Below are 20,641 nucleotides of genomic sequence, written 5' to 3'. Positions count from 1 at the left end.
CTCCACGGTCTGAAGGTACCATTCCTAGACCTGAGGTGCCACAAGAGAATCTGGTGAACCAGATTTTACAGTTGTGCTATGGAACTAGTGATGAACCTCAGCCAGGTGGTTCCAAGGTGGATTTTTGAGTAATTTTTAAATTTACTCTTGGTTTGATGTGATTTGAAAGTCACTTGTACATACTTTTTTCTGAGGCAATGAGGAAAGGAATCTTACAGAACCATCTCCTCAGGTTGTATGTTCAGTGTGCATCTTTCAACATATATGAATCTCTGCACCCATTTATACCACGGTCATGCCTTGACAGGTTGTGTTCAGAGTTGCAGCAAAAATGCTCCCATAAGGAGCACATACTGGGGACAGATATATCTCATGCTTCCTGCTGCAAAGGAAGAAGAGGATCAAACTGAAGGCACAATGGCACCTCTAAAGAGCACAATCAACCTGTAATGCAGTGAAGGAGACAGTTTAAAGACTGGTAGTACCTGGAAAGGGGAGCACCTCCTTGAGCAGAGATGCCTTAACATCTGGTTATTTTGCTACAACAGTCTGTATTCTTTATGAACCTCAACAGTCTCATTAGAAATTTCTAAGGTGTGTAATAAATGCTCATATATCAGGGCCTCTGAGAAAATTCAAAAGCTCTTTGGGACAGTAAGGACGTGAAGAGAAGCATTATAAGCTTAGCCATCCAACTAATTAGCATGGAGTTTAAGGAAATTGCAGTGAAGATGTTCCCCGTGTTGTAATTAGATGGGAAACTGCTTTATGCACTTCAGAAATTCTAAGATAGTTGGTTTAAAGATTATTTTATATGGTGTAGATTAATCAAACAGTTTAATGTAATTTATAGAGGTTTTTATGGCATGGTTTGAACTGTAATAAGGTTCTGTTCATACCTGTCTGGKAACATGGGTATGAATCACCAAATGTTGCCAGTCATCAGTGAAACCCACATATCAAACTCATGTTGATGTGCTGGGCAATACAGCAAAGTCATAGACTATGTAACCTATGAGTCAGTGTATATGAATGTTTACTATTAATATTATGCTGTAAATGTTCTGTTACAGATCATTTRTTCCATTTCTCATGGCTATATGAACCAGTGGGTCCTACAATAAAGTCTGGGGTCAGTTAAATCTGCTGCCTTAATATACCTGCTGCTTCAGCATACCCCAAACTCTGTTGTGGGTGTGGAGAATTGCCAGTAAATTCTGTTTTTGACCGTGACTCTGTTCAGCCTCCATTTTTCTCCTTTCTGACCATGCTTCACTGTTTTAGAAACTTTTCAACATATTGTGCTAAACTGTAAGTATGACAGTTCAGCTTTGCAAGATCGTTCCAACAAGAAAAAACCCAAAAGATATCTCTAAAACCTCTGGTTTAGATTTCATTTTATTTGTCATCTTTTATGAACAAATTACGAAATATACTTCATTCACAAATTGGAAATATTTACAATTTCTTTACAACAAGGCATTATTGAGGTTTTGATTTATGGCATTCTTAGAGCATTCTGTCTTTCAAAACAAAGACATTGGTGTTGTTTTCAGCACACTGTTCATTTACACTCTGGATGTGAAATGGAAGCTTTTTGGAAGAGGAGTTTGCTCTCTCTTTTGATATGATCTACTGGGAAAACTGAGGCAGGATGCATTCAAAATGTGTAGAGAGGGACTGTGCAGATGTGTTGCTGTACCATGCCATGATCTGAAGCCACCGTACACCAGATGCTGCTAAGTGGAGAGGAGAAAAAGATTCCCCCGAGCCATTCTTCCTCTGCCTTCTCCTTTGAGTGGGCTAAATGCAGTTCATTTTGGGGTTTTTTTTCTGATTTTTGAGTCTTCATGAGAATAAGAGTCTTGAGAAGTCTATTTCAAATACTATCACAMTTCAGAAAGATTATTCAGACAAAAAACTGAAAGAGAGTAGCCAGGAAGTGAATAAATATTGTATATCCGCAAAATSTTTAGGAGACAAATTTTGAACATGGTTCTAAAAGGGAATTGCAACTGYGCCGGTCTGCAGTTGCGACCTTTGAGCCATAAAAGCTAAGAYAGTTTCATTTTCTTAATTCCTTGGAGTCTATTTTTTTTCCTGAAGAAAWTTCTAAAACCACTTCCTTCCATGGAACTTTTAAAAATTTCTTAATATACACTTCCATTATAAATCAGATGTGGGCCACCATTGCTTAGGTTGTCTGTCATTTCCTAGAACAAGAATAGAAAACATTAATTAAAATTAGAATTACTGTAAGGTGTTCAAAATTCAGTTATCTAAGGTTATGATGAAATTTTAACAAATGCTGAATTTAAAACATTCAGAAACAGTTTACATTTTTATTTAGCTTGATACATCTCATTTAAAAAAAAAAACAAAACAGATTTCTGCCTACATAAATTAAGTGTATTTGAAAGGTGATAGAATCATAGATAATGATTGATTTGGACATTACACTCAGACCACATATACAGCATTGATGGCATCTGTACAAGTTTGTGACGTTGTCCTTTGAAATTGCATCAACTCAAGCTTGTGTGCTGATCTACAAAAGAACGAAATGGTAGTTAAGWCTCTGTTTCCATTCAAACCTCTATCTGTGCTGACATGCTGCAAACAGATGCCATTCAATGCTTGCTGAAATAGAYATTTGGGAAGTAGGACTAGATCCAAACAGGATCTGAGGCGTTTAACTGCTTGCTTTCCCTTGGGATGGGACTGATTTTAGTTTTCCCTTAATATGCCAGTATACAATTTTTAGCAGTTCAGGGATTGCTTCTCCAGTGGCAGGTGAGTCATCCCAGAGTAAGCTGACCGCCTCATGAGTCAGAATCCTAAAGCACCCAAACCAAGATTTGTTCAGAGATAGATTTTCTAATTCTTAAATTAAAATCCAAACAATACCCCCTTAGCAGCTGTCTAAGCATAGAGATGGCTGCATTATTTAAACAGTTCCCTGATCTTCAAGTCTGCAAAGCCACATTGAGCTAATGATCAGAATTACTTCATGCTGAGGAGTCCCAAGACTATTTCATACCAAATTGAATCTGGATGCAGAAACAARTGATCTGCTGCCTGTGTCCAATGACAGAGAACATTCAGCTAYGCCAAGAGGAATGGGCTCACGTAAAAATGCAGCTTGGGCTATTTAAAAAATTCAGGCAGATGAGGTGGGGGTGCTACTGTTGGAATAGTTCTAAAATGGCTGCATAATGACCAGAGGCTCTTCTCTATGTGGAAAGATTAAATTCACCTCTTCTTCCTCCTAGGTACTCTTGGAGAAAATGTGGAATAAAAGGGATTTGACCCCTTCCTGTGGAAGCTTCTATAAAAAAAACTGAAGCAAAATTCAGTGGGCTAGACAGAGAGAGAGAAAAAAAGACAGGAAGAAAGAGCCCAAGTATATAGCATAGTACCTGAGATTTGTGGTAAAGAGAAGAAAATTATACAACCTGGTCTTTATTACCAGTCTTACTCTTCCTCCCTCTGCTTTTAATACACAATATTTGGGAAGCAGAGACCAGAACTCAGAGTTTTACATAGCATTAAAAAGCACTGATGCCTCCTTTTCAGGTGTTACCAGCTACATTTTAAAGTAAATCACAATATTTAATTGTTCCCTCTACAGTTTTTGAAAGAAGGCATGTTCTATTGATCTCTACAAAGTAAGCTTAGGGTCATCAAACCAAGTAGCCTTGCCAATTTATACTCCTGAATCAAGCATAAGCTTCAGAGAAAATCAAGCTTGAAACTAATTTGAATATTTTCTACCACCCAGGAATCCATTTGCAGATGATGGTGTTGGATGTTTTTATATTGTGCCTTATCCTCCTCATACATTGAAGAGTCCATCCTGACACTGGACTATGGATCTTAGTTTGGGGGTTGTCTGCTCTGAAACAAGGCACTATATTTTGCTTATTTGTGGGTGCTAAAGCCTTTTTTGGATCTATTCTGAAGATATCTGTTAGCTGGGAATGGGACCGAGAATACCAAAGCCATTTAATAGTAACTATCTGTCAGACACATTTTGGTAGCAATGGTCTGTCATAAAGCTACTCATGAGTGAGTGTCAGTTTTCTTTTTCAGCTTCATCATTTGAGTCCTCTGCAGACATCAGCTATTTGAATCACCATAATTACAGAAAATATCAAAACCATTTATTTTCCCCAATATTTCTATTTTTTTAAAAAAGTTAATTGAAAAAAGAAAAATGTTGCTGAATTCAGGGAATGAAGGAGCACACAAATTAGAAGCAGAGTGAATCAATGGTGRTCACATCCAAATAAGGGTATTTGGATGCCTATAACTAGGGTGAATATTTTAAATACTYAACTTACTTCCAGATTGCAGCATTCACCACGTAGAGTTATGTCACTACCTGGAAGCACCATTCCCGCCTCAGAGTGACATCACAGCATCAGCCAACTTTGATTAGCTGAAACTGTGACTTCCTCGTAGAGGTGGCCCTTCCTGAAGTGACATAACACCATGGTAGCTCCCTAGTGTTCAGCGTACCTTGGAGGTAACTCTGGTGTCGGGGGAATCACCGGACAGCTGGGCAGGTCGGTTATTTCAATACCCCTCAATCTCTAATATAAATATAACAATTATACAATAAATATAGCACAAACAAATGCACATGCAGTACATGTCTATATTACTGTATATCAGTATAAATATACAATATARTCTTATAAATAAACCACTCTTAAGCTATTTTTTAAATGAGAGTCTAATGTAAGTTTTAAAGAAGACTTCATTGTTTTTTAGGGGCATGCTGTGAGCTAWTGTACTCAACCCTGCCAGCACCAGGCAGTCTGTGGGTCTAAGGAGTCCCAAGTCAGGCTACCTGYACATGCATACTTTGCCCTACAGCAGGACATCTGCCATCAGTGGGGTGYMATAGGGTTGCTCTGCACGTGCATCRTGGCCCTTCACCCAGGAWAAGTGGACACCKGGCAGTCCTCTCTGCTAAGTGTCAAAAAGCTCAATAGGCCAACAGGGCAGGAAAACAGACAGCGAACTGTTACATGGTCATCTTCATCCCACATTGTTAGGGTTTTTATTTTGAAAGGTTTTTCTTTCTTTTTCCTCTCCCTCTCTTCTGTCATCTTTGTCCTTGTTGAGGCAGAACCTATCTGAAAGTCAAGATCTAAGCCTTCCATCTGCAAGACCGTGATTACATTTGCCTAACAGCTCATGAGGATTCTTCTTCATTTTACAATGAGRTGGACAAATCTATCTCTTCTCTTGATTTTATCACCCTGCTTTATGTTACTGTTGTAACCTCTGATATTTAACTTTTTAAAGCATTTAAAATATAATCTTTTTTTAATGTTTCAAATATTCTTTTAAAAACACATTTCAAACATCATCTAAGGTGAATTCAGTCTGTAATTCTACTTGGAATCTCATCTCAGTTAAAAAAACAAAGAATAGTGATGAGTCATTTTTAACTGTTATATCATGTTTTCCACAGTCTGAATGAACTAAACCTTGCTCTGCTRTTCAGAGGGCTCAGTAGAGAACAGCCTCTTGAACTTAACAGTAATGCAATGTGGAGGTTTGGGTGGGCAATCCTCTTGAATTTTGCTCTTTTTTCTGCTAATTTGTCAACTGAAAAGCTTTGGATATTAAGTCCAAATGTAAAGCACAGGGTTACAGCAAACTAACTCCTCAAATGTTATTCAGATCTATAAAATCATGGGAATGATTTCAAGAATTCCACTCAATTATTTTCATTCTATGTGCTCAGCTTTGGGAGATTCAGTTTCAGCACCTAAGTATGTTCCTATRCACCTTGGTAGGCTTCCTTTTAATAGAGAAAGGAAGTAAATGTTCAATGCTGCTGAAAATGAGATCAGTTTCATTTAGGTGTCTAAATATGCCTTTATATGCTTACGTTTACTCATCTAGGTTTGTGAACTGTGACTTTCTTGTTTAAATAACCTAATTTATAAGCTGAGTACTTGGGAGAGGAAGAAATTGATTAAATCCTGGAAGCATGCAATGATGTGGTTACAGAAAGCATTCTGTGCTTTTCTCACAGTACAGTACATGATAACCCATATTAATAAGGCTTCCAATTATTTATGAACTGCTATATTTAGCAGCTAAGCCCCTGAATAACTACACAATGGAATTATGTTGAAAATGGATGTACTTCATTGAAATGGATGTACTGCAAATATACAGTACCTAAAAATAGCTCCATATAATGCAACATAATAAAGCTTACACAGAATGGCAGCATTTCATTTTCCAGAAGGTCTTTCTCACATAAAACTGAAAACTKAATACATCTCTCGGTGACTGTAAACGTTAACACATACAGTAACATTTCAGGAGAAGTAGAACAAATAAGGGAAGACACACAACTCACTTTTTCTGCCATTTCATGGGAGTGATGCAATGAATGTTCCCTCTCTGAGAACATTCGCCTTTGTTCATAGCTGGCTAGCCGACAAGTGAGCCATGAAGAAAGGGTGCAACCACCAATTCCAATACATGCAAGGGACATGGAGGCAAGATGCAAAGAATAGAGAGCAGATGACTTCTTTGTCAGAGCACGAAGAAATTGAAAATTTAAGATTCCTCCAATCAGTCCACAGATGCAGCAGGCAGAAAAAAGTATCATCTGTCAGGAGAGACAAGAGATGTTATGTCACAGTAATATTTTTCAGAGACGGATTAATGCATATAAAATATGAGACTAATAATAATTCAATTCTTTGATAGCATCATTGACTGCAAAACACTACACAGACACTTGTTTTTAATGTCCTTAGCTCCCACATTGCTCCAAGGGTATACATTAGCTTCTGGTATACAATAGTTAAGATTGATGTTGCRTGTAAGAAAAGATTGGGTACAATGAGAAGGTAAAGTTAAAACCTGACAAGAAGGACTGTTAGAACACAAATCTGATTTCCAGCTGTTCATGCAAAACAGTAACGTGACAGAATGTGYTGTAATTTTCTATTGTGCAGTTTATCACCAAGCCTCAGGAGTGAATGCCTCATGTATTTGTAGTGCATCTCTCTTGCTTTGTGTGCCATCTGACTCTGCCTCCTGCTCAATTATATTTCATGCAGTCAGACAGCACATTGGAGGCTTTCTGCAGCTTTTGTGGGGTCTTTGAAAGTGTTCAAGGTGAATGTGCTGGTCAAAGAAGAAAAAAAAAACAAAGAAATCTGCGATGCTACTCTACAGAAGGTCAGTTTGGTGACTATATGTTTGGTTGATTGGTTGGTTAGTTTGGTTGATTTTAACTTGATTAAAATATTTCTGGGAATTTTAGAAGGCTGTGAAACAGGTTTCAGTCAGTGAGACATTTTTAAGAACCTCCTATTGCTTTTAATCACAAAGATGTTACACTGGTTCAGGATATGCTTTGACCACAAATGATTCAGGAGCAATAGAACTTATTACGAAGACAGCGCAAAATTATTGTTTTATTCACTTCTCTTAATACTGCTGACCTCTCAGRTGGTGATCTAGATGGGCTTTTGATGTTTCTCAATATGGCTTTACATATATACTTATCTACTTGGTAGAAAAAAAAGTATGGAGTCTTAAAGACTACTTCTGTACACAACTGGGATGAAAATTTCATCAGGAATGTGGCATCTATATTGCAGTCGACTAGCAAGTGACTATTCCGTGAGACCTCCAGAATAGGTGGCTTTTAGAAACTGGTTATGGTACTCATGTTGTAAGAAATGGGACTGTCATTTTAACACGGTTTCGGTTAACTCATTGMTGCTAAAAAATAATTGGAGAGAACTCTTGATTCCCATCACACTTATGCTGGTTTTATGTGACTTCCATCTGTATGTGGCAGAATAATCAAGCTGGCAGAAAATTAAGACTGKCATTATCACTTTCAATAGGATCATGTCTTTAACATGAAGTTCTGCTGTGACTTATCAAGTAATAACACGATTTTGCTGCAGTCATAAAATGACTGTACTTGGAAAAGACATCTTCCATCACTTTAAAATTTACACATTTCAGATGGCTAAACGAACTTATTAAAACATATAACAGCTATGATATCTAGAAACAGACTTGGTCAGCAGCCTTAGTGAGATGGCAACCCAGTGTTGTTTTTTGAAGGAGAGAAGATACAGTCCAGTGACATTATTGAGAACCATTTATTGACTTGACATAAATCTGTGTCAAGTGGTTTCCCATCAAAGTTTATCCGGATACGGGTAAAGAGGGTTGTATGGCTTAAATAGCATGACCTACCTAGGCCATTTCARAACTGCCTTGTTTTTTATGATTATTCCAAAGTGCTGATTGCTTTTTTATGGGTTGCTGACTTGCAATATTTCAAACTGTTTATCAGAAACACTTAGATACAGAGACCCCCCAGTAAAGAGTTCAAATTAGRTAAGTAAACCTTTCAAATACTTAAAGAGTTATAGATGCAGTGGAAAAACTTACAACAAGTCCAGATTTTTTTTTGGCACACAATATTCCACATATGCCGCAAAGCAGAAACTGCAAAAAAAAMCCAACAAAACAAACAATTACTTCATAATTCAAGGTATAAAGTTCAAATCCCGCTGTGTTGCTGGGGTGGTGACCACAGCCTAGGCTATGGTTACAGTTGTCAGCTTTTTTGTTGCAAACCTTATGTTTCAGGAGGTTATAGCTCATTCGTAAACACTTTTATCTGATAAGAAACTGAAATGAGAAGTCAGAGTGACCATGATAACTCATGAGAAAAGAAAGAAAATCTGAATTTTGCTTAGGTAAACAAGTTGGAAAAAAACTTCAGTGTTGCAAGCATAAAAATGCCTTTTTACTGTTTTGTTTTTCTCTCAGAAAAGTTTAGCAAGGCACTAGTGAGTGATCCAAATCATCCATTTCTGAGCATAKCATAGGGACTTAATGCCCTGATCCTACCATCTGAACCACTGAAGGATCACATATGGGTTGCTGTCTTCGAGACAGTGGAACTCTGGGCAAGAATATAATTCAGTCAGGTCCGTGGGTGCAGGTGTAAATATGAGTACATCTGTTGGTGTGACTACTCTGGGCATACAGAAAGATCTGTTTCAGACTCTTGATAGCCCAATTTGCAAGAGATAGCATGAAGGCATCTGCACTTTTTCTTGTGTCATTCCCACACACAAACTGATTTGCTAATTGTAGCATCAAGAATTAGGCAAAAATTRATTAACAAAACAATGCCTAACAGCTGATAAAAATAGATGGTAATACTTTATAGTGACCTCTGTCAAAGACCAGTGATGTCCTCTGATGTCTTTTTCCTCCTACAGAAAAGTTTAATGAGGAAAAGCACTGAGTAATCCCCAAGGGAGCAGTCATGGTAGGAACTACAGTAGCTGTATGAAAGCAGTAAGCCCTTCTCCAGGCATCAGCAATGCATTCAGAAGAGTTCCTTGATATCTCATAAATTCCTTTATTAAGAAATAACAATAAATTATAATAAATAATAAGAAATACTTATTTTTAGTAAAGCTAACCTCTACTGGGAAGTAATTTTATAGTTTTAAAACTGGAATTTTCAACATCCTTTTTTGCACTGAGATGGTATTTCTAGCAAAAGGTGATCCTAATTTAGATTAAATCACAAAACAGACATGGCTGTTATATAAGAAATTAAAACAAAAAAAAATTAAGCAAAACAAAACAAAAACCTAAGCGTTTCTATACAGCATTCAGGGTCTGGGTAATATATTGCAGGTACATCTCATTTACACTCTAAAATTTTGCAACTTCACTATTTCAGTTGAGGAGTTGCTTTATTACGTAGTTTATCTCCCTCTAAGTGAAGSAGTTCATACATATAGCTAAGCATAAGCCTTGACATGTACTTTTACTCTGAGTTAGACCCATCAAATCAGTTCCCCACAATGAAAGTGGATAAATTTTTGTATATTTGTATACTAAGCATGGGATGTGAATTCAATAGCAATCTGATTATGGAGAGGACTGGGTCATGCAGACCATGGTGCCAAATGGCTCAGGACATACCAGAACACACCTCTGGTAATTGCAACTAGAACTCACTGACTGGAATAACAATAAAACAAAACAAATCACCAGAGGCAATAATCCTGCTGCACCTTTCCCATAGGCAGAGGCGACTTCAACTCATCATATCTATTTTGTATGTGTTCAGTCAGGCTTTCAATGAAGTTTTGGGGTTTCRCTCTCAGTGCTGCAATTGCAGATTGCCATTAAATGAAGGCATGCTTCAGATTKTCACATGTTGTGTTTTGTATTTCTCAAAATGCAGAAGCCTCAAATGACATTTGTTGAAGACAGCTTTGTAATTGAGTTCGATTCAGTCAGACTTGATAAAGTGGATTAATATTATAATTTCTCTCTGTAGTGATTGAATAGGATTGAAAGGAAATTTTTGTATATAGAAAAATTAATGAGTGTTGGAAGATACCACCATAGATAGTTTTAACTTGCTAACTTATGTTAAAAACTGTGGGTTTGATAATTTACCTTTGAGACTGAAAGAGTGTGAAAGAGCAGGTCACCAATTTTTTCAAGAATGCTCTAATTCTGCTCCAGTTTGAGTCAATGAAGCTAATCTACGAGCTCTAAGGTACTGGCTTCTCAAAACAAGGGGTGACTATTCCATTTAAAGTATCTGACTACCAGTAGTAAAGATCTGGATGCAAGAGGTAGATGTACATTAGGCTTGCTAATGATACTGAACTAGGACATACCATGGACCCTGTTAAGTGTAGAGAGGCCTTACAGAGGCAGCCACCAACCATGTGAGAGCAAGTGCCAGATTCTGCACCTAGGACAGCCTAATCCTGGTTATACATAAATGTTGGGGGACAAGGGATTGGAAAGCAGCCACATGGAAAGAGACCTGGGGGTCTGGCTTGATGACAAGTTGAATGTGAGTCAGCAGTGCCCTGACAGCAAAAAAGGCAAACCTGGGATACATGAAGAAGAGCATCACCAGCTGGTTGAGGGAAGTGATTGTCCTGTTCTGTTCTGTTCTGTTCTGTTCTGTTCTGTTCTGTTCTGCTCTGCTCTGCTCTGGTGCAGCTCCACAATGAGCACTGTGTGCTGGGTTGGATGCCTCAGTATAAGAAAAGCACCAGACTAATAGGGTGAAAAGCCTATGGGATGGTGATGGGATATGGGTCACCATATCCAGATGGTGAAAGGTCTCAAGGGCAAGACTTACAAGGAGYRGCTTGGTTTGTTCAGCTTGAAGRGAAGGCTGAGGGGTGACCTCCACAGAATCTACACCATCCTCAAGGCAGGCAGTGCAGGGAGAGTTGCTGATCTCTTCTCTTTGATGACCAATGTTAGGGCACAAGGAAATGGAGTGAAGTTTCATCAGAGGAAGGTTCTTTGCTAAGGGTGGTCAGTCACTGGAACGGGCTCCCCGGGAAAGGAATCATGGCACCAAGTCTGTTAGAGGTCAAGGAATAGTCCGGATGCTGCTCTTAGTCATGTTGTTTGTGTTAGGAAGTCTTGCAAGAGGCTTTGTGATTTTTATGTGTCACTTCCAACTTGAGAAATTCTGCAACTTTATGATAATATTGTATTGTGTCACGTATACTCTGTCTTTTCTCCCTCTACGTCTCCCATATTTATACATATAGGCAAGGAATAACATGTTCCATAGCTAAAGAACTAAAAGAGAATCAACTGAAATCATTGTATTCTAACTCAGAGGAATGGGATTTTTGTGCTTCCTCCACATTCTTCTGTTTTATCTTGAGGTCATGACAAAGTTTTATAATCCCTATAGCTGAGATAAACAAGTTGTGAAACTAAATGCACTCAAATGCCTGAATATGTTAAAAACTTTAGAAGAAAAGCACTTGAGCAGTAGCAAAGGATTAATGTTATTTGGGTTGGGTTTTTTTCTTTAGATGACAGTGCATTGCACTCACAGAGAAAARGCTTGCCCAAAACTCAGTATGGTTATTTATTTATGTCAGCAGGCATTTGGCAATTCAAACCAATGGATGAATTTGAGCCACAGTGTCAGGCAATTATACCTCATGCAAAGCTTTGAAAATGATGAGCCAAGTTTACCACTCTCTTCTAAGGCTGATTCTGGAAACAGTGGAAATCTGCTCTAGGAGAGAGTCTTAGTAATACCCACAGCTCAGGTACACTGCTCATGTAGAGTTTCTTTAGCCAGGCTTCTCAGAATGGAGACTTCTGGAAAGGTGGGACATTATGTGATTGAACTCTATTCTCTGCTTTCTCATAGCATAGACACTTAGGATTTTTCTTTTGGTGGTGCTATAGAAATTTCTTGTAAAATTTTTGATATCTCAATGTCGTGATCAGCAGTAGTGAAAAATGGATGGGAGAAATTACACTAGCTCTTTGTACAAGAAAAAGCATGCTAGTAAAAATCAGATTGAGAATGTCTTTTACTTAGAATCTTCTATTTTATAATAATGCCAACTGGAATGCAGCCATCAGGGGCTCTGTTGTCTTGATGCTCTCTCTCTGTTCTTGGCTATCCTGAAAGACTTCAGGTCAATATGTCATAACAGTAAAACAGTAAAACAGTAAAACTTTTTAACTGTTGAGCTACCCCGGACTACTGTTTACCCTTGACTAACTAGAACTGTCATGGTGAGGACTTGCTCCTTTCTACTTGATCACTGATTATTCTTAATCAGTTTTTACCAACCAGTTTCATAGACTCTTTAAATGTAATTATATTTTCTAGCATGCCACTCCTGAGATAAGTTAGGTAAACAGACTTATATACTGAAAATGCAGTAAATCAGGATTGGAAAAAGAATATATCACTGGAAATAAGCTCCTTGTAAAGAATGCTCAATTGTTGAAGTGTTCCCAAATCATGCAGAGAATAAGGCAAAAACATTTATTAAGATTGAGCCAAACTARTAAGCCCTACAAAATGCCCTGAAAGCCATAGTAGGACCTTCAGCTGGAACTTTTTTAAACAGATGTCTCATTGTTGGACTTATATTTTAATTATTATTCATAAGGGAAAAAAAAAAAAAAACGAACCAAAACATAAAATGCTAGAAGATTCAAAAGGTCACTTAAAAACCTACATAGATCATCAGTTACAAACAGTCCCTATTGATCTGGGAAACCAAGGATTACTTGTGGTTGCAGATTTATTTATACCTTATATATTCACAATGTTTCATGTCAAGACTGGCAGAGAAGTCATGTGTTTAAACTGTTGGTGCAAGTCCAGAGCAGGGCCAGAAAGTTGGTAAGAGGGCTGGAGAACCTCCCCTAAGAAGGCAGGCTAAGAAAGTTTGGGCTGTTTGTCCTGGAGAAGAGAAGGTTCAGAGATTCACAGATGATTGACAGAATATTCTGAGTCGGAAGGGACCCACAAAGATCATTGGGTTTGTGTGGAGATTTCATAGAAACTTTCCAATATCTGGGAAGCTGGAGAGGGACTCTTCATCAGGAACTGTGCTAACAGGACAAGGAGTAACGAGGTAACTGGAAGAGGGGAAATTTACACTAGGTATTAGGAAGTAATTCATTACTGAGAGGGTGATGAGGAACTGGAACAGGTTGCCCAGAGAGGCTGTGGATGACCCAACCCTGGCAATGTTCAAGGCCAGATTGAACAAGGCCTTAAGCAACCTGATCCTGTAGGAGGTGTCCCACCCATGGCAAAGACATTTGGGACTAGATGATCTTTAAGGTCCCTTCTAACCCTTATTGTATGATTCTATAATCCTTGATTTTATGGGAATGTCTCATCCAGTAATAGACAAGGGCATAACCACTCTTGGATGAATGGTAAAAAATCCAAAGCAAGATACTACAAAGCACAAAAGCTACTTAGAGACTGAGTGCCTCAGCCCCTCTTTCAGTGATGATTCATCATGGACCTACCAGAGTCAGAGTTGCTGTGATAGCACCAGTGTGACTGCAAGGTGATGTAGTAGTGTCTGTCTGTGGAGTTTTTTTCATTCACACTGCAGCTGTACCTATACAGCTAATGTTACATATATATATTGGAATACCTCTCTTTTTATCTGTTGAACTTTGGAAAAAACCCCAAAGACTTCCCAGAAAAGGGGAATGTTTATTTGAGACTGCTTTAATTTACTTTATATTCAATATTGCCTTGAAACAAARCCTCACATCCAAAACCTCATAAATTTTGGTAAGAAGGCTAAAATCTCAATTTATAKTCAAGTTCTGTGGTTTGGATCCATCCCTATTTCATATTTTCTGGAACAAAAAACTTGGCTTCTTTCACTTTCTTCTGGAAAATGGGTACTTTCTCCCTGGTAGTCTGAAAAAAAAGATTCAGTTTTAGTTACATCTGCAGGAAGCCAAAGATTTGTTGCTTTCCACCACACAGAAGAAAAGGAACTATTTTTATTTTATATATTGAAGCTAAGAAACCTTTCTGTCTTCTGTTTTGAAGAGGCAAAAGCAATGGTGAGTGTAATTCCCTTGAAAAAATGAAAACTGCACATGGAAAAATGTCCTGAACACAGGCTGAACAAAATAGTAGAGAAAACTTATTGACTATAAGGACAGCTTGATCCCTSGTCATTGTTCATGACAACAAAGACAACTAAACTCTATACAGTCCATGGAAAGTCCTCCATCATTTTGGATCATCCATATGTATCTGATGAAACAGGGGAAGGGAAATTATTCCAAAATGGAATATAACACAGTGAAAATGCAAGTGTATCATACCTATTCAAATGATGTTATACTTGGAAGAGTAAACCATCAAAATAGGTTCAACAGCTTCACTTTTATCTACCCTTGTCAAGTAATAAACTAGAAAAATCTGTGTGTTACACTAAAGCTGGACATGTGACTTCCAAGAGAATAAGCAGGAATTTGAAGTGAAAATAATGCAAAGAAAGAAAGATGCTATTTAATAATGTTGTTTAAATTCCATCCAATTGAGAAAAAAAGCTAAAATCCCTAATGGATGAACTAACAAGAGATATCTCTAATCGTAACTCTTCTTCAAAGCAGTATTTCAGAAAAAGGAGGCAGGCATAAAGGGCATAGAGGGCATAGAATCTACTCATGAAAACAAAGACATCAAACTAAATAAAAATTACAACATGCAAGAGGATCAAGCCTAGGTACTAGATTTGCCCATTGTCTCCACAGAGAAACACAACAATCTTTGCAGAAAGAGGATGGAAATTTCTAATGATGTTGTCCCATGAAGAGGTTGTRAAGACAGGAATGTCTAGCTGGCTGAAAGTCATCCAGACACAGAACCAGAAACAACAGCATTGCCACAACCCAACTCTACCACAACCCAACCTTGTCCCACCAAATCCATCATTCTGAGAGGGAAGACYGTTTTAACTGAGACATAGTGTTAAAACACATATAATCTTATTAGTCCTGGTGCTTCTACAATTCCCACTGATCCATGCCATATTTAAACTGCAAACAGTTTAAATTCCATCACAGTCCCTATGATTAGTGTTTCCACTCATCTGGTAATAGGCCTGAAGAGATGCTTTAAAAATGGAAATGGTTTTTAGAAACAATCGAGGAAATAATAGAAATGTGTTTCTGAATCTGAAAGTCTACGTGAAATTAGTGATTCAAAAAACCTCCAACCATCTTTGAAAACACGTAAATTCTCAGCACAAAACAAYAATATTTACTTTTTGTTTGTCTAGATGCTATCAGAATAACAAACAAAAACAATGCTTTCTGTTCRTTTTGTATCAAGTATTTGGTTTAGAGTACGTCTACTTATATCTCAAAAAGGTAATAAAAGAAAGATTATTCCCTGCAGGTGAACTAAAATCTTATCTTAGKAAAACATTTAAGCATATGCTTAAGTCAGTCTATATTCAACAAATCCTCTAAATACAACCCAGGAACTAGATAGACCATATTCCAGGTTGGTTTGTGCCTCTGGAGTCTCTGAATGACGAAGAAAACCTACTGAAAGACTTCAGCTGAATTTAGTGAATTGTCCTGGCTCTATGCAAGGCAAGAAGCTTCCACCCTTGGTATGTCCTTCCTCATCTATAGGTACAGAACTCTTTCCAGCTCCCACTGAACTCACTGAAAGTCCTGTGATTCATTTCATCACGAGCAGGAGCCAGACAGAAATACGGTCAGTTTGATGAAAATGCAATGCATATGTTAAAATAAAGTAGGATCACATCTGCATTTTGTCTGCATGCTAAACAATAATGTGAATTTCTTAGTGCTATTTTGGAAAAAAAAAATAGTTTGACTGTTCTTTCCAAAGGAAACTTGGCAACAGCAAAATCTAGATGTAAAATTTAGTGTTTTAAAGTTTTAGGCCACCAACATTGATTTAACAGTCTAAAAAGATTTTCTTGCTCTGGAAGAGTCCATATAGAGTGACACTTTTTCTTCTCCTTCAAATCTTGGGGGCAAAAAAAGTCATTTCAATTAAATATTTCAAGTGCCAACTTGGAACTAATTTCTGTAGCCAAATGCAGATTTTTAATGGGCAGGCAGAATTCCACGGTGATAAAATCACAAATCATGGGAACAATAGCTCTGCCTCTATCTACAGACAGACAAACAGACCAACATACAGAAAGTGCCTATCTCTCAAATACATTCAGCTATTTGYCTTTAGAAGGGAAGAAACAATTACTCTTTAGTGGCATAGCCATAAGTGAATCATCGGGTATCACTCTTGCGTATGAAGATAGATGGCACATTTTACTAAAGATGTGGCTTTTGTCTCTCATTCTCTCTCTCCAAGGGAGTCTCATTTACAGCAAGGATTTATTCACCACTGCAGAATAAATGATGGTTACAGCCATACACACACAYGTGTGTGAATATCTAGTCACTACTCAGAGTGATAGTGATGCAACCACTATGTTCTAAATATAGATGGGCAAGTATGTGATCATTTAAAAAAAAAAATCTGTGAATACTTCTTGGTTGATTATCTCCTGATTTTTGTTGTTTGTGTAAAAGCCCTTGCTATGGATGCTGTCATTCTTACTAAGTTATTGTTAGTGGTTCAGTGTTCTCATTGGTTGAATGGTTTCTATAGTACGTCAGATAAGTAAATTGGAATGGTGCATTTCAGAAATATCCCTCAGTTTCTGGGAAACAAAGAAATCTGGGAGACACTGATTACAGCCTGTAGAATACTTTATCCCAATACAAACATAACAAACAAAGCAAATTCAGAAATCAACAATGTGTGCACTTTAGGGTATTTGGGACTGTTTTTATTGTGGGATTGTTAGTTTTTTGGTTGGGTTTTTTTTTGGGGTTTTTTTTTTTTGGTTTTTTTTTTTTTTTTTTGCAATTTAACAGCCATGGCCTATTTAAAAAAGAACAGATTGGTGATGATGTAAACTGGATAGTTGTCTCCACATGCTCCAGATAATTTGMGAAGACAGTCACACCTTCACTTGTTTTGTTTTGTCTCCTTTTTAAACAACTTGTACTATCTTAATGGAATCCAACTCCAATGAGAACAACAGATTTGAAACTTTTTCCCCCTTTTTTATGCGTTTTTTGGTACAGACATTGCTGAGGCTTTCAATTTCTTAATTTTGGTGTACTCTACTTTCCCTGGCTTGCTTGTACATAGTTCAATGATCAGGGCACTTCAGCCCATGCTTAACTTCACTTCTTCCATAATCCTATGGATGGAATTCACATGGTTTAAAATAAGTTTGTTAGTAAATCATCTGTCTGAATGGAGGCAGTGAACAATAAGAGCAGCTCTTTTAAAAGAAAAACTAATGTTTCTCAAGTGCAAAGCATCATAGGGAGGCAAGWATAGAAGATAGAACGTGCATGATTTTTAAGATGCCCAGATTTTAGGAATTCAGGTTAAGGTTTCCATGGTGATGCTATCTTCATCTACTTCCTTATGAACTTGGGTCTCTGCTGAGTTCCACCCACATAGAAGGATAGAACAGGGTCAAAGGTTTTCTGTGTATTTCCAAGTAAATTGCAACAGGAGGAATGACGCTGTTCAACTCAAGTGTTTTGTATACTAATATGTCAAAGAATTTGTTTTTCCTTTAATGTCCCCTTCTTTCCCTTACTATTCATTTCTCAAAGGAAAACCCTGATTTAAGAGTGTGAATCGGAAAAAAAAATACTTTATKCAAGATGCATTTTTTAATACAGGCAACATGAGCTCAGTGTAAGATCCAGTGACCAGAAAGGAAGCTCATGCCACTTCTGCAACAGGACAATCCTGAGGATTTTCRAAAAACATTTTTCCAGTTGTTTAAATTTGAAACTAGTTGCCCACAGCTCTAAGCATCCTTGGAGGATGATAAATCTCTGGTCATATCTTGGCCTGCCCTATCTACTAGTCCTCTAGTCAGAAGAATGCAACCACAGTTTGAACTGCTGGAGTAGTACAATGACAGTATTATAATGGTGACAATTTAGACCACAGATCTCTAGTTCAAGTAAGTCAGTCTTTAGAAACATGTCACCCCACTCAGCACATCACTTTGATTTCTCATTTCCTCTGCTACATGAAGCATAAGTTTTTTGCTTCTACTTTCTTTGAGGCCTCTCTCTGCCTATTTAACCTGCGGTTTTTGCTCAGTTCCTAGCACTTGATGCCAGCCTCTGCTGACTCTGGTTGTGGGCACCCTTTGCCCACTTGTTATATTTGCAAACAAGTCCCTTTGGGTTACCTTCCATGCCTCTGCACTCACATATGAGAAAAATTTCATATAAACATCTGCAAAATCCCTTCATTGTCCTCTGTCTTATTGCACTCTAAAACTCTGACTATGAACAGCTCGAAATCAGCCACATTGCTGGTGTGCTATACTGCAACCACCTGTTATACCACTCAATTTTGGTTTGTTGTTTCTTCACACTTGCTTTCACTCTTCTATGCTGTATCTGTCTCCTTCTACAATTATAAGGTCTTAGGAACTAACATCAAATATAACAGAATCTTAATCTGTGCCTAGTACAAACTCTGGGCTAACAGAAAGCATAAAAATGAATGAGGCAGTTATGCAGGAAATGTGCATCGTCATGAAATGATATCAGCTGTGATAGCATTGTCACAAAATGCAATCACTGCATAAAATACTGATCTCACTGACTGATCAAAGCTCTCTGACTTCAGTGAAACCCAGGAAATTGTCCTTTGCCATCAAATCTTCAGATAGACACATGGTTTTAAGCATTCTTTTCTTCATCAGCAGTGATCAGAAACCTCCCTTTTTGAAGTGATTTTGATAATATCATACCTGTTGGCCACTGTCTGATCTGGTCTTCATTTTCATTTCTTGCCTACCTGCTCTGCAGTGCAGAATTATATGTGTGTTTATATACTGCCAAAAATATTTATCACTGTTGTCAATAATTAATCATTATTGACAGTGAGACTATTACATGATGCACTTTGTCTGAATGAATCTATAAATTGGAGGAGGTTATGCTGGTGAATACCAAGAGTGTTTTGCATTTATCATGTTATCTGAAGCAAAGCAGACAATCCTTTTAGAAATATTGCTGTACAATACAAGCTGGTCAAAACCAGCTTTGGACTTCAAAAATGCCCACTCATGTTTAGACTAAATATTCAATATTTCCTATCCTTTGTTTAATAAATCTAAATAACCATTTGGARGAAAATTTACATCTCAAACTGAAAAATAAGAAATATTTCTGAGAAGTGAGATACGGTCTGTGATATGAGCGTGCTACTTCTATTAACCCATTACTGTGTTTTCAWTTTTTTCTGTTCATTTTGCAAGAAGCTCAGCATCCCCACATTATGAGAAAATCTTTCTCCATCTCCTTCCCAATGCCTCTATTTTTCCTTCAGAAGCTCAGGACTCAGCTGGCATAYCTTTGACATTAATTTAAAGCCCCTTTTGACAGTCCCTTCATCGTGGACATGGACTGGTCTTTTTAAAAATCAAAACTCGCAGTTAATTTAAAGACCGTAAGCTATGGCCCGGGTTCCACGGGAAGCATCGGGCTTTCYCAGGTGTGAGAAGGGGTTCAGAGAAAGTTCAATTGTTCACGGCAAGATCGAAAAACGGAAAGGAGAGAGAAAGAAGGGATCTTCCCCCAACCCACATACACTTACATCTGTCCCCGCCGTGCCTCCCCCTGGCCCCACGACTCTCCAGACCGTACCCCAAGCACATCGGAAATGGACCCGGCGAGGTCGCAGCAACATGCATTCGCGGGAGGGAGGGAAGGGAAGGGACAAGGGGATGCCTTCGCACGGTCTGATCATCACCATAAAGAGTTAAAGAGAGTGAAATGGCTAACGTACACACACCCCGCTCCATACCGGAGAAGAGTCTCCCAGCTGAGGCTTTTGCTCTGTGAGGACCAGGCTGAAACTGACCGCCCCCACGGCCACGCTGGACACCCCTAACCCTATCTCCAGCACGGAGAGCACCAGGAGGCTCCCGATGATCTGGCTGCTGGTGCACATCCTCCCTCGGTCATCCTTCCTTCCCGATCAGCCGGGGAAACCGCGCATCYTTCTCCTCCTCCTCCTCCTCCGGCGCTCCCTCGGCCCTAAGTCGCCCCCAAACTTTTCTTCCTTCGCCGGCAGCCGGGGCGGAGCGGCTCATCCGCGGCCGGCGGGCGCTGCCGAGGGACGGCGGGGCGGCCCCAGCGGGCCCCGCACAGGCAGCGCCGC

The 20,641-nt window shown here is 38.4% G+C and overlaps 1 protein-coding gene across 4 annotated transcripts; it reads right to left on the bottom strand.

Moving 5' to 3' along the window:
• Positions 1 to 1,386: 1,386 nt before the first annotated feature.
• Positions 1,387 to 20,564, bottom strand: TMEM196 (transmembrane protein 196). Of its 4 annotated transcripts, none has more exons than XM_057371608.1 (5): positions 20,267 to 20,564; positions 8,458 to 8,514; positions 6,389 to 6,643; positions 4,522 to 4,595; positions 2,180 to 2,213 (listed from the first exon to the last, which is right to left on the bottom strand). In XM_057371608.1, exons 1-5 carry the CDS (start codon positions 20,429 to 20,431, stop codon positions 2,207 to 2,209), a joined length of 558 nt encoding a protein of 185 aa, XP_057227591.1. In that variant the 5' UTR covers positions 20,432 to 20,564; the 3' UTR covers positions 2,180 to 2,206. The 4 variants fall into 4 exon arrangements, with proteins under 4 accessions (XP_057227592.1, XP_057227594.1, XP_057227591.1 ...); XM_057371610.1 differs by having other exon boundaries at positions 20,285 to 20,564; XM_057371609.1 differs by lacking the exon at positions 4,522 to 4,595 and having other exon boundaries at positions 1,387 to 2,213.
• Between the last annotated feature and the right edge of the window lie 77 nt (positions 20,565 to 20,641).

Source organism: Malurus melanocephalus, unplaced genomic scaffold (genome assembly GCF_030028575.1).
Source record: "Malurus melanocephalus ecotype Western Australia unplaced genomic scaffold, MMel_1.1 scaffold_150, whole genome shotgun sequence".
NCBI lineage: Eukaryota > Metazoa > Chordata > Aves > Passeriformes > Maluridae > Malurus > Malurus melanocephalus.
Note: the sequence above shows the minus strand (reverse complement) of the source record. Positions and strands in the feature narration are given on the sequence as shown.